This window comes from Empidonax traillii, unplaced genomic scaffold (assembly GCF_003031625.1).
Source record: "Empidonax traillii isolate 1590-97213 ecotype Southwest subspecies unplaced genomic scaffold, ASM303162v1 scaffold332:size1087224, whole genome shotgun sequence".
In the NCBI taxonomy this organism is placed as follows: Eukaryota; Metazoa; Chordata; class Aves; order Passeriformes; family Tyrannidae; genus Empidonax; species Empidonax traillii.
In genome coordinates, this window is record NW_020955525.1 from 905,848 (window position 1) to 919,426 (window position 13,579).

Here is a 13,579-nt window from a genome sequence, read left to right on the forward strand (position 1 = left end):
AGTGCAAAAACCAAGGAGGCTTGTTGACCAGTCAATGACAGCAGGCATTTCTCTTCAGAGTATGGGAAGAGCTGGAGAGACACTGTACAATCACTCAGCCAGAGATCACAAAGCAAGCACAAATGGATGTTGACTGAAAGCAGCTGTACATAACCTTGAGCATCAATTTTAATGAGGGAAGTGGATGAACTACTGCTGTGGTCTTGTTCTATGAAGTCCATCAAATTTCCTTAAATAAGGTAGCTATGGCCTGAAAGGACTTCCAGTGCAGGAATTTGCCTGTGTATCTCATCTTTCCCAACTGAAACACTAATGTGAAAATTGCTTTCATCAAGCTGTAACAAAGTCTTTCATAAATGGGTCGTTCTTTCCTCTTTAACTTAGTGTGAAGCTCCAACCAAGACTGTTGAAATTAACTGGTATTAGAATAAAAGTAGAAAGGACAGGGAACAGTTTGCGCAGATAAATTCTAATGAGAGTTGCAAGTATCTCTAAGATATCTCCTTACAATTGTCCTGAGGATTTCTTTTCCCATTCTTAATCAGAAGGCAAAGAATCATGATTTTGTTTCTGATCACAATCTATTTTTACTGCTATGGGAACAGAGCACCAGAGAAAGAAATTTCACCTTTCCCTGGAAAGATATATCTTCATTTCTGGTTATAAGGGCAGAAAGAAACTGTCAGACCTTCTCACCTTCAAAACATACTTCACTGTATGAGCAAGTTAATTTTCTACTTACCCTCTCATGGGACACTGAGGGTAGAGACAGATTGGGAGATTTTCCTGCTGGGCGAGTCTCAGAGAGAGCGGAGACTGGGCCTACGAGCTCCTCAGCCTCCCTTATGGAATCTCGGATAGAATGGGGGATAGAAGTCGCATTCCACTTGGCAAAGCAAGAGTTTGTAGTCTGGGAGCAAAAATGGGATAATTTTTCTTTGCGGCAAACTGTAAAACCGCTTTATTTAAAGAACATCTCCTGATCTTTCCTGCATGTTGTTTTGGCTCCACTACCACCGAGGAAGTGCCCAGTTGATATATCTACTGTAAGTAGAACTGTCCTTAAGTCTGGCTAAGCTTCAGTATTACATCTTAAGCCCTCAGATACCAGCATGAGGACTTAAATAGAAAAGAAATAAAAAATTAAATCAAGAGCCAGTTCAATAATTGAAGAAACAAGGGACAAGAAAAGAACTAATGAGAAACCAATAAATAATTTCTAAAACAAAGGATCCTGGACTAGCAAGTTGGTTTTTATCAGAGGTAAAACTTTTGGTAGAAATGAGTGTTGAAAGGAGGGCGTTTAACACTGTACTTATGTTCTTATCTTTCTCAGCTTCAGCAAGAGGTGCATTGTGTGATGGCAGAGATTAAAACAGCAATTGTGTTAAAGGAAAGCACTTAAAGGAAAATAGGTCCATTAATAAGAAAAGATGAAATAAGAATTCAATATTGGCCAGCTCGCCAAGCTCATTTTCCATTTCAGAATACCCAAAAGAAACGCATTTCATAAAGACCTATATAACAGTATTTTAAGGTAAGAACACAATTAATTTTTTTTCCTTGGAGTAATGAGATGTCTATGCTTTTTTTTCTGAAACTACACTGAAAAATAGGAATTGCCACATGGAATGAGTTATTATTTCACAGTGGCTAGGATTAGCTTTCTCAGAAGAAATAAAGGGGAAGTCAATGAGGATAACTGCCACAACAATAGTTTTTCTTTCTTTTTCCTTCTTCCCTAGATAGAACAAATGCTGTTGTTCCACACAAGCAGGCTGTGTCAGCTGCTAAGTTTCTGTCTCTCTCTCTCACTGCATTGAGTAAATGTATAGAAACAGATCTAAACCTAGGGAAATCAAGCAGAAATGCGATCAAATATCATGTATTCTATTCACACCTCTTTTATGTAAAATATCTTAGAGTATTAGCTTATAAAAACACAAAAAATCCCTTGAAAATTGAAAACAATGAGCAGACTGAATCCGCTCGAAGTTCAGCATGTGTCTTCTGAGCTATTGTGCTCTGAGGACTCCTAACAAACTTCTTACCTGCGAAGTTTCCGAAGGAGTAGGGTAGATGGCACTGCAGGGCCTCTCTCTAGGAGACAGGCAAGAGTTTTCTCGGGAATGCTTATGTTTGTCAGACAACAGAGGAGAGGCTAGAAATAAATGTGTCGAGTGATTAAATTCATTCAGTGAAACATTTCAATTCTATGCTTATGACAAAGAAATCCTCTGTCCCCAACAATTCATATTCCTCAAATAATTGGCTACATTTAATGTTTGACCAATGCTGTCATGCAAACATTCAGCTGCGTAATGTATCAAGTATAATTTAATATGGTTTACCATAAGTGATGAGCACTGACCTCTGGCACTGGATGGAGCAGAACTGGTCACGTTAGGTGAAGCAGAATGAGTAGAACTCAGGCTTGAGGTAGACGGACTAGGCTGCATATAGAAGAGATACTGTTGTTACCATATCACACTTGCTAGTTTGGAAAACAAAAATTTATAGCATACTTTTCACTAGAACAAAGAACTTGTAATATCTTAGAGTAGATTACCAGTATTTCTAAATAGTGAACCAGTATAAAGAGAATTAAACTAATTACACAAGATGTAGTAAAACATTGAATAAATATAAATATAATTAATACAGTGAAACAATTACATCCCACTGTGACAAGTGGACAGAAAGGTCTATGTAAGGTCAGATGACTTTGCATCATAGTCCACTCATTGCTCCTTATTACATTTGTAAAAAATTAATGCTTTGATCTAAACAAGAGAAAACAGTTACATAAAAAGTTATTTCTAAGTTAATGAGGTTAAAAGCCCATTTAAAGATTTGTTTTTTAAAACATCAGCAATAATGTTGAGATTTCTGAATTAAATAACAGAACCATTACTTTACTAAATAGCCCTGTAAGAAAGATTCTGTATAGCTTAAAGAATCACAGTAATTTGTACCTGCATGTTAAAAACTTCATCTGAGCTTTCTGACTGCCCAGTGATATTGCTGACTTCAGCAGAAGCTTGGGATGACAGTGATGAGGATGAATACCGATTGACAGCTGGGTAACTCAAGGGGCTAATATAAGAATAATGAAATACAAAATTGTTAACTCTAATTGTCATGGGAAAACAGCACATGTTTACTAATCTTTAAAGTTCATTTGGGGATTGCGGGGGGAGGGAGAGAAAGAGAGAGATAATATATATACCAGCTATTCATGGCTGAAGATATTTCAGGTAGATCATACAAGAAAGCATACACATTACAGAAGTATTTTATGGGTTATCTTCCACTAACAAAAGCCAGTTACTAGTATTTTAACTTGCCTGCGTCGTGGTATTACCCTGGCAGCATCAGGGCTCATGGAAATAGGCATGGAATTTCGGCATACACGAGGACTTCCATTTGGAAAATGAACAGGACTAGCTTGTACACAGGCAGAAAATTCCTGGTAAGTTATCAAAAGAAGATTAATTCAAACAAACATAATACCAATAAGCATTTTGTAAAAATACAGAAAGTAATTTCAATAGTTATATCTGCATTTTGGATCACCTTCATCATTAGTATGAAAAATATTTTAACTTTTCACTGCTGATAGTAAAACGTGACTACTTTTCTCTGCACAGTATGGAAAGTTTATGTTTCTCTTCACTTTGTGGTTCTGCAAAACTACAAGCTGTAACGTGGACAACCAACCAGAAGGTGTCACTGTTTGCTGCTTGGGAAAATGAAACGATCCTTAGTGCAGCTGAATGCTCTCCTGGTCTATCCATGCAACTGCTCACGTACCTGTATTCCCAAGCTTGACTTCATCACAAAGAACTGATCCACCAGCTTTTTGTGTAGCGGCCTCATGTCCTGTGGCACCACCTTCTCGTGCACAGCCAAGCCAAATTCTAGAATTTGAGCCTGCAGTGAGGGAAAAATACATTTTTGATACATTTTCTGTAAGCTTTCATCATCAACCAGGATACTAATAAAAAAAAATCTAATAAAATGCACATTGCCTTAAGAGCATCAATCTAACTGCCTGAAAGTCCTGTAATCAAACAAGGCCTAGGACCAAAAGCAGAAACACACAAGAGGATTTACGCCCCTTCCCATTTACTATTCAACTTTCCCAAAGGTTTCACCTATGCAAATTCAACTCCAATATAAAATCCACTATGAATAATATAGTGAAAAATCTGGCTAAATAGTAGCTTTAAAAAGCAGCAGCTCTAAACCTTAAATAAAAGCTATTTTCTACAAGAACATTTGTAAAAAGCATGAAACCACAGCAATAGCCACATCTACCAGAGACCCTGTAATACATTTGCAAGGAAGTCCATGGCCTCCTTTCCTATTCCAACTCCCCAGAGACCTCTGTAAGTCATGGCTTTATGTATATTCTTGACACAAGGCATGACAGGCTTCAGAATAACATTACTGAAACTCCTAATCTTGTTCAAATTTGGCCATAGGCATCCAAAATATTGAACTGGTTTCATGAGGAATCAGATGAACTCAAACTTAAAAACAAAATAGCTAGAGTATGTTGTAATATCTTTGGATGAGAGCTACTAGCTGACGTTTTCAGACAGTCTGCGAGTAGGCATGCAGCTGCACAGCATCACTGACCCAAGGTCAGGACTGCAGCACATCCATCCACATGCACAGCCATCCCAGCCCTTCTGAATCTCCACGTTAAATCATCTGTGGGTGCCAGCTAGGCTTTAACCGCTATTGCTTGGAATTCAGTTTTGTCACAGGAAGTTATTAACTCCAGTTTTACACTGTAAAGGTTAGTGAGATTAGCTATAGCTTGAATTGAAATTCAAAACTGCAATTTAAATTACTGTACTTTATCTAAATGAAAGTGAGCTCATTGAATCTATTCTGACTTATACTGTCTGAGGATCTGTCATTCAGCTGATCTAACCAAAAACATACCACATGCTGATGAAAAGTGGAATTTCCATCTTGCCAAATTGCAATACTCTGACTTTTTTATCCTAAACTGGCAATAAAATTTGAAATTTCAACATGCTGCATAAAACAAAGATAGGTAATGGTCAGTTAAAAAAGCTGAAATACTTCGTAAGGTCTTTGATTAAAAAAAAAATGTTCAGCATTTTCAAATGGAGATGCTTCATATTTGAGGCTGGAAGGTCATTGTCTTACAAAGTAATGAAGAAATAATTAAAAAATTATGTAATGCATAGAATACTCCTCTGTTTAATATAATCACTTGGCATTTATTTTATTGCCTACCTACTTTGCCAATTATCATTAGATAACTTTCATTGAAATAAGATTTTTTCATGCCTTTTTGCTCTTATGGCAAACCTTGTAGTGAAAATATTTGTTCTGTAATATTGGTAAAAAAGAAGTATTTGCTGAAGCCATCAAATGTTTCAATGAAAGTTTCAATAAATAATAATTTTCAATATTTTCAATAAATAATAAATGTTTCAATAGCGTTTATTCTGTACTAGTGATAAAATATGTTGTGCAAATATTTGTGTATGAGCATGACAGAACAGGCTTCTCATTCAACTTTTAATTTTAAATAGTTTGAAGTAATTAAGGTGATGATGGAAAGGACTAGAGAAAAAATATTAACATGACCCAGAAACCTGCTTGCATAGGAAGTTACTGTCTACTTAAAACAGCTTGAGCAGGCCACCTAGTCAGTCTTTTCCCCACTGTACCTGCTCGAGCATCAGCTCTCTCAAGCGTGTGATCTTCTCTCCATCCTCTGGATGGTTCAAGATGTATTCTTTGATGAAGAATGCCTAAGCAGAATAAAATCACAAAGTAACAAAGTGAGTAAAAACACAACTCTTTCAGGTTTGGAGTTTTTTTTTAAAACAAGTTTCTATGTAATATTTTCATATATTTTTAAAGTTCCTTTCTACTGCAATAATGGATCATACATATTAAATAATTAATTATCACAAACTAATTGGTGAAGATTATAGGCAAAAAAAATGTAGCCTCTCTTGAGTGGCATTTTTAAGTTGTTTAGTATTCAGGACAGACCTGAAGCAAATTTTGAAACCTGCAACAAACACAGGTTACTTGAACCAAATATCTCTTCCCCAGTAATTGTGACACAGAAGTTTCAAATAATTACAAAGAGTTTGATTTTCCTCTCTTTTCATACTATGAGCTTCCTTGTTCTTAAATGTAAAGACAACAACAGTGTGGAATTGTATGCTATTACATATATCAGAGCTGTGACATTATCTTCTTGTTCACTTAATATAAATAATGTTCTAAAGAACTCACAGTGATCATCTGACCAACATCCAAATATGTTTATGAGCTTACATAACTTTCCAGTCCATTTTCAATGCTCAAATTGCACCAGCTATAATACCCCAAAGTCATTTTACCCACCTGCAATGGTCTGGTCATAGTACTCCCCCTCTTTGTTCATGATTGTACCTTTCTTAACATAATGACTATTCTACCATGCAGGGGGATTATATTGAGTTTACAATTCTTGACACTATTCTGTAAATACAATGCCCAGTAGCTTATTTGAAAGATTTCTAAAGCTTTTAAAAAATGCGTTTGTCAAAAAAAGTGTCTCTAAATATATCTATACATACATACACATGGCTTTCCATCCCCAGAGTTGAGAGGATAATAGAGGCCACTCTGGGCTATGTTTTCCTTTTGCACCTGTCTTAGCATTTCCCTCATAGACTTCTCTCTGGGTTCTCCATCCAACTTTAGCTCTTAAAATCTTTGCTATCAGAAGCATTTATAAATATGGGGAGCAAAACTAGAGATAAATATATGCCTTCCTCTGATTAAGTTCCAAGATTTCACGCTGTGACAAACCGTAACAAGAACGTACTGAGACCTACTTAGGAAACGCTGATACCATGAAGAACAATATTTATTTCACATAGTCCTTTTGCTGCAGATAAGTAAACTACAAAAACTCAGGTTTAAGTTGTTAGAAGGAATCCTCTGATACTTGCTAAAATCCTAAACCCCAAACTTCTGCCAGCTGATGAGGTTTTTTTCCCCTCAGCTACAACCTTAATGTTCTAATATTGAGCAGGTGATGTCCCAGCAGTTTTGGGCTGAGATTCATAGAGATCTATACTGTGAGTTAGAGATGTAATAATCTAACTTCAAACAAAATTGCCAGTACTTATCAGAATTTGACTAAATTCAGTAACATTTTTGGAACCAGTGGCTTCCAATAATTAATCATGAAAGGGCCTCTACTCATCTAGCACATGTAGAAGAGTGAAAAGAAATGTAAGTTGCACTACAAATTGCAGTTGAGAGGTCTTAGTGGGCATCAAAACAGCTCTTCATGTTTTTCCAGCAGAATTTAGAATTTTTTTTTTAAAAAAATCAGTGGTTCAGTCTTTTTAGCATACATAAAGGTGCTGCATAATAACTATAACTTCTGTAAATTTTCCTAGAGTCTGTTCTTGTATCGAATCTAGTGAATGTATAGCTTTAATATCTGCAATACCAAAGCGCTGGATAATTAGAAAAGCTGCTTGTTTTTTTTGTTTTTCCCCATCAGGAGGGGCGGGGGGGAGAGGAAAAGGGAAGGGGGAAAAAAAGAAGAAAAAGGCAGGGGAAGTAAGGCAGAATCAAGAAGGCAGCAGCTGGCCAAAGGACACTTCTTAAGGCTTGAAAGTCGCCTGAAGGGAAGTAAGATATTGGTGAAGACATTAAAGACATGGTCATGCTTACCCCAAGAGCAAATGCTCCAAGATTGAATGAGTCTTGAGCTTTGTACAGGGCAGAAGGGAAGAGCATTTACAGAGGGGGGGATAACAGGAAAAGTAGAAGATAAGAACTGGTAAAACAACAGGAAGACATACAGAGACTGAAAAAGGGACATGCAAGGGAAGAACGAGGGTGAAATGGGGGAAAAAAAAAAGGCAGAAGGGAATTGAAACTTGAACACTGTCCAGGAGGTCAAGAACTGCAGCTAACAACAACAATAAGAAAGGAGCAAGTAACATGCCTGTAAAGAATGGAGAGCTATGCAGAGACACTCTGACACTGTTAATTCAAACCAGACATAGTTTTGACATGACTGTATTTCTCCAGGGACTCCCTTCATGGTGCTTTACTATGTTAAACAGTTTTGTTGTTGTTTAAGGCAGTTGGGAAACATCAAACATGTTACTGCTTTTCTTTAGTCTCACAATTTTCATAACACTGCAGTTTTGATGACAGATTCTAACACTATAGCAGATTCAATTTCCTGTAGTTTAATTTAGATGCAGTTTTATCAAATTTAACACTGTTGAGTGAACAGCGAATCTTGCACCCTTTGAGACAAGTGGACAGAATGTTATTTAATGAGACATTTTCAAAGGAACAACCAGCAGACTCAAGTATTTCATAAGACTATGGAGAAAGAGGAAGATCAAGTTGGGCTGAAAAAAAAAATTTTTTCTTTTTACTGCGGTTTCAAAATTCCACAGAACTTTGTGCAAATTCAGCATCCCAAACGCTTACAGTTCTCCTAAGGTGATTCAGAAATTATAATAATGAGCAGCAACTTTTGGGAACAAATCTGGTGTTAGACATTTCTTAATTATAAGTATTTTTTCTAGATTTTTCTTCCTCCCCCGAAAATAGCTTTCCTTAAAACTTGTAAAAGAGAAACAAGAAGGATCTAGAAAATTATTAAGATTCTTCAAGATAATAAATTTATTACTGAGAATTTCATATATATATATATATATATATATATATGAAAATGAGAATGTCAGCACAACAAAGTAGATTTGCTGGTTGGCCAGAAGTAGCTCCTGACCTAGAATAGGCAATGTACTATAATAATGTACTTACAATTAACTATGTATTGAATATTTAAAAAAAAATCACTGAAGAATCCAAGGTAATTATGAATTGACTCATTGCTGGAATAAGTTTACGGTGTTATCTGCAGCAAAATAGTTGTTTCAATAAACTACACATCCTTAATATCACCTACCCAAAACTGCAATGTAGGTATAATTATAACTATTATTCATATAATACTTTCTGTCCTTACTTCATACAGAGGAGCTGCATCTGTACAAAGAAAGACGTTGAATTTTTAATAAATGGAAATAAATTGCTTACCTCTTGGTATCTAGCAACTCCTCCATTAACTGCAGCATCAATGACCCCATTTAGACACATTGTGAGAGGGTTAATGTTCTGCATCTGTCGTGTTTGACACTGACTAATCAGTGTTCTCAGCTGCTGGTTCTTATTTTCTAACACTTCAATAGCATTCTCAAGGGGACTCATTTCCACCTGAAAGGAGAGTGAGCAACATTGCAAACAACTTAATCTTCAGCTGAAAGATGAAATAATACTATGGGTAATTTTTGATTTCTTAAAAGAAAACAATGTTATTCTATGTTCTAGAGTACCGGAACAGAAAATTCTCCTCACCTGGGTTATACTCCATGAGTATACACTCTGTGCACAGAGAGATTTGATTTTATCATGTAATCAATGACCAAAACAAACAACTGTCCCTCTCATGCAGATTTGTTATCTGACCTTGAGAGATGACTCAGCCCTTGCTACAAAACACTCACATACTTTCAGCCAGTAGTGCAACTCCTGGAGTTCAGGGATAAACCGTCCTTGGTAACCTTACCTAAACTGGGCTTGAGATTCAGCAGATTAAGGGCACAGAGCAGAGTTCAAGTCTTGGTGACTTAGTTTCCCCACCCAAAACGAAATCAACAACTAGACATTATGAGTGAGGAATCTGAATGTAAGCTTTGAGCTGAGATGATGACCAAGTTACAGTCAAAGGCCAGTCCTTGAGCAGGATGTGCCCCTCATCTCTCGGAGAGGAAGCTTTTCTCATGGGTAGCATGAACTGCAGCGGAAACAAAGCTTTTCTCACAGGTAGTACCAACTGCAGCAGAGACAAAAAGCTGAGCAATGAGAAGAGTACAGGTCTGCAGCTGCTCTAATTTACCAAAACATACAAGCACAAATCTGAGTCATAATCTCATACATGCCCAGGAAAAATTATTACAGTTAGCTTTTGGAAATGGTGACTATAATGGTAACATGACAATAAACCAAGGGTCTTCAGATTAGGGGTCATATTAACCCAGTAAGGACTCAGCAGAAGTCAACTGACAAAATTTCTCATGTCACACACAATTTTTTGATTTGTACTAAACTCCATTTTTGGTTTTCTAGAGAAGAATATCAGGATGGTGAACAAATGACATTTTGTTGTTATTATGAAAGAAAAACACAATAGAGTTTTAAAGAAAATCACTTGTACTATAGTATCCTCGTATTTAAAGGGATTATTGTAAAATTGGCTTTGGCAAGAAGGAAAATAATTATAGGTGTTGTACTCCTGGCCTCAACAACTGACCAGTTATTTAGAGGTCTTTATAGGAGAAGATCTCCTCTGAATACAATTGGAATGTATTTAAAGATTTTCTAAGAAATATAACAAGGAAGGAGAAGAAATTACAATGTGTCAGTAACAGATTGCTACATTAGACCCTATTGCTACAGGTTCTGCTGAGCAGCTCGTGGCATTTATTGTAGCACAGGAACTTGGAGAATGTTTCCTTACCAAGTATACTAAAAGATGCATAAATCTATAGATACTCTAAGTATTAAATGTTACATCATGCTGAGTTTTAAGAAAGCAATTTGCTGACAATGTGTTGCCTCTGTGTGTCCATTATTTTTCTCAACTTCTTTTTTCCTGTTTAAATGAATCATAAGGTTGGTTCTTAACAATACTTTTCAAGACAAGAGAAATCAGAAAACTCAAAATACTCACCACTTCACGTTTTTCCACTTCAAACCAACGAGATATTCCAGGTAAACTCTGCACCAAGATCAGTGTGGTTCTCTCTACCCATAGACTCTACAATATACAAAAAGAGTTTATTTCCCTACTTTGCCTCTATATTTCCCTTAATTATTCTCAGGTTTCTTTATGAATACCTTCACTTAAGTAATAATACACATTAAAAAAAAAGTACTAACATTCAAGTTCCTACTGAAATGTCTATCCCATAAGCTGATGGCATTCACTTTCTTACTTTCTATCTCCTACTACTAAGCACTAATTTCTGTTGATTCTTCTGCTGACTCTTAAGTGTGGTATTAATCTATACTATATGTTGTTCCCAAACGTCCAAAAGTCATTCACAACTGAATTAACATTTTAATATTTCCTTTCCAAGATAACATCTGAGAAGAGCGAGAGTTCAGAAGCAGAACAACTTAAAGATCTCAGAGTGTGACCATCTCTCCTCTGTGAAGTCCTATCTGAGATTCCACAAAGCATGGCTGATGGGATACTCAAGTGTACTAGTGGTAAACACTTCATGCAAGTGGTTTGTAAAATGACAAATGAACACATAGGATATTGCTTACACAAAAACCTGTATATTTAAAACAAAGCCTAAACTTAACTTAGAAAACAGTAGTGACTCAATTTAGCTAATTTATTAGCCTTAAGGTTCTTTCCTCTAACTTCATAAAAAATATTACAGGATAACTCTTTTTGTCTGTCTGAATGCAAGAATATATTCTGCATCAGGATGTGTTTCTATGGGTCAGAATTAAAATTACACCAAAAGATGAATTTTCGGTGTGACATTTTTATTAGGAGGAACAGAAGGAATTTACATATCAGGGAAGGAGTTATGGTTTTCACCTTAGACAATCTCTAAGTTCAGAGGTAGCTTTTAATCTTGATATCACATGAACAGAACATTATGCTGCAATTTAGTCAAAACTGTCTCTCCTTTGCTCTAGGGAGAGATAACTTTAGGCAGTCCTACCCATACTCCAGATTACATACTTAACGTTTTCTCATCTGCCTTAGAAACTCTTCTGGAGACTACTCTGCTCTCTCCAGTTCTGCCTTCTATACATCACGGATGCAAAAAACCAAATGGGTAAGTTTTTCACCCCTATTCACATATACAATGAGACCTATGCATGTCCTATATATTTTTTGTATTATTTTATTCAAAATAAGAAATGAAATAGTCAAACCTGAGATACATCTCCTCTAGAGGACTTGTTATACCACACTCAGTTGAGTAACACAACTAGAGATGATGTTTCAATAACACAGCTTGTTGATGTTACAAATAAATCCAAAGGTCCAGGAGCTCAGGAAAGGGCATGATACTTTACCTTGAATTCATTTTCCTTGTCCTTGGTCCCTTTGTGAAATGGCCTGTCATATCGGAATCGCCAGATGTGATTTACTTTGTAAAAGCTCTTGATATTATCAGGAATGCCATCTCTCTGCAAGACTTCCTGGTTTTCTGGAATTGGTGTCACTGCATAAATCTGCAGATCTATATGTAGAGGGTTAAGGCTAACCCACTTCACTCAAATTAGCAAAGTGTATTGACTTCTGAAGCATTACAGAAACATCTTTAAAAACTGTGTATCCTAGACTATTAATGGTTTGGGAAAGGAGCCGGAGAGATTTTTTGATCCTTTGGGATTTCTTTGTACTGTTTTGTTGAAAATTTCATCTTTTTTTTTTGGAAATAGAGCTACTTACATGGCCTAGGACGTGGAGTAAAGGGATTTAATAAATACATTCTTACACACAGTATGCCATGTCAGGCTAACATAATGTACTGTAAGAAGTTAAATTACTGTAACTTGAACTGATACACCATTATCACAGCAGTGATAATTCTACACGTATTTTTAACTGAAGAATGTCAATAACCTGTCAAAGAATTTTTAAATAAAATCAACAGATAAAAAAAAAAAAATCCAAACATAATAGTGATGGGGACAAAATTCAGGGTAATTCTCACCTACCATTTATTTCAAGGGAGTCACATTTGTGACTGAAATTGTCTATAGGTGCCCCTACATTTTTTAAAAGCATGAAAGATATAACTGCAGAGTATAGCTTTGTGATTATGTGGATACACTGTGCTTCTGCCTGAAAGATGGTCTCATCTGGCTGATTAGCATGTTGCATAGCAATGGCATGTGGGAACTCATTCAACATTCGCTGCTGGAAGGCCTCCAGCCTTTCATAGTCATGTCCTCGGCAAACAAATTCCTTATTCTGAGCAGAATAAGAAAACAGAAATGAAGAGCAAGTTACATGAAAATAATTTAGATCCAAACACAAGCTCTTAAATACAGACTTCCCAGGCATCATTTTAAGACCGGAGAAATAAGAAACAAAAGGCAAGAATGCAAATAAGGAATCTAGAAAGAACAGGTTACTTAGAAGAAGGAAATTTTACCATATAAGGTATGTTTTTTTTTCAAAAGTCCAGAAAAATGGAACAACAATACTTCAAAGTTTAATAAAAATCTGAAGGGAGAAATTGTTCTTAGTGAAGCAAAGTATGTAACTAAAATGACATATCAGAGCGCACAAAATATGTAACAGAAACATAACCTGACAAACAGTTCAGACAATGAAACAGGTTGGAAGTCAATTCTATAAGGAACTAAGAAAATTTGCTCTGATGTTATACAGTTGTGAAGAAAAACATTGCATGAGAAAATTGGTAGAAGGCATTAAATTTGCCTTATGCTC

At 36.1% G+C, this 13,579-nt stretch overlaps 1 protein-coding gene across 1 annotated transcript in view; it reads right to left on the reverse strand.

Annotated features, from left to right (window-relative positions):
* The window catches only part of DOCK4 (dedicator of cytokinesis 4), a gene marked incomplete at its 5' end in the record, with an annotated part of 156,630 nt that overhangs the window by 11,473 nt on the left and 131,578 nt on the right, over window positions 1-13,579 (reverse strand). Inside the window, 11 exons of the mRNA XM_027891849.1 lie at window positions 743-910; window positions 2,052-2,161; window positions 2,372-2,453; window positions 2,976-3,096; window positions 3,348-3,469; window positions 3,814-3,933; window positions 5,718-5,801; window positions 9,127-9,303; window positions 10,820-10,906; window positions 12,193-12,359; window positions 12,955-13,096. Coding sequence (XP_027747650.1) covers window positions 743-910; window positions 2,052-2,161; window positions 2,372-2,453; window positions 2,976-3,096; window positions 3,348-3,469; window positions 3,814-3,933; window positions 5,718-5,801; window positions 9,127-9,303; window positions 10,820-10,906; window positions 12,193-12,359; window positions 12,955-13,096 — 1,380 coding nt within the window. The remainder of the gene's footprint in view (window positions 1-742; window positions 911-2,051; window positions 2,162-2,371; window positions 2,454-2,975; window positions 3,097-3,347; window positions 3,470-3,813; window positions 3,934-5,717; window positions 5,802-9,126; window positions 9,304-10,819; window positions 10,907-12,192; window positions 12,360-12,954; window positions 13,097-13,579) is intronic.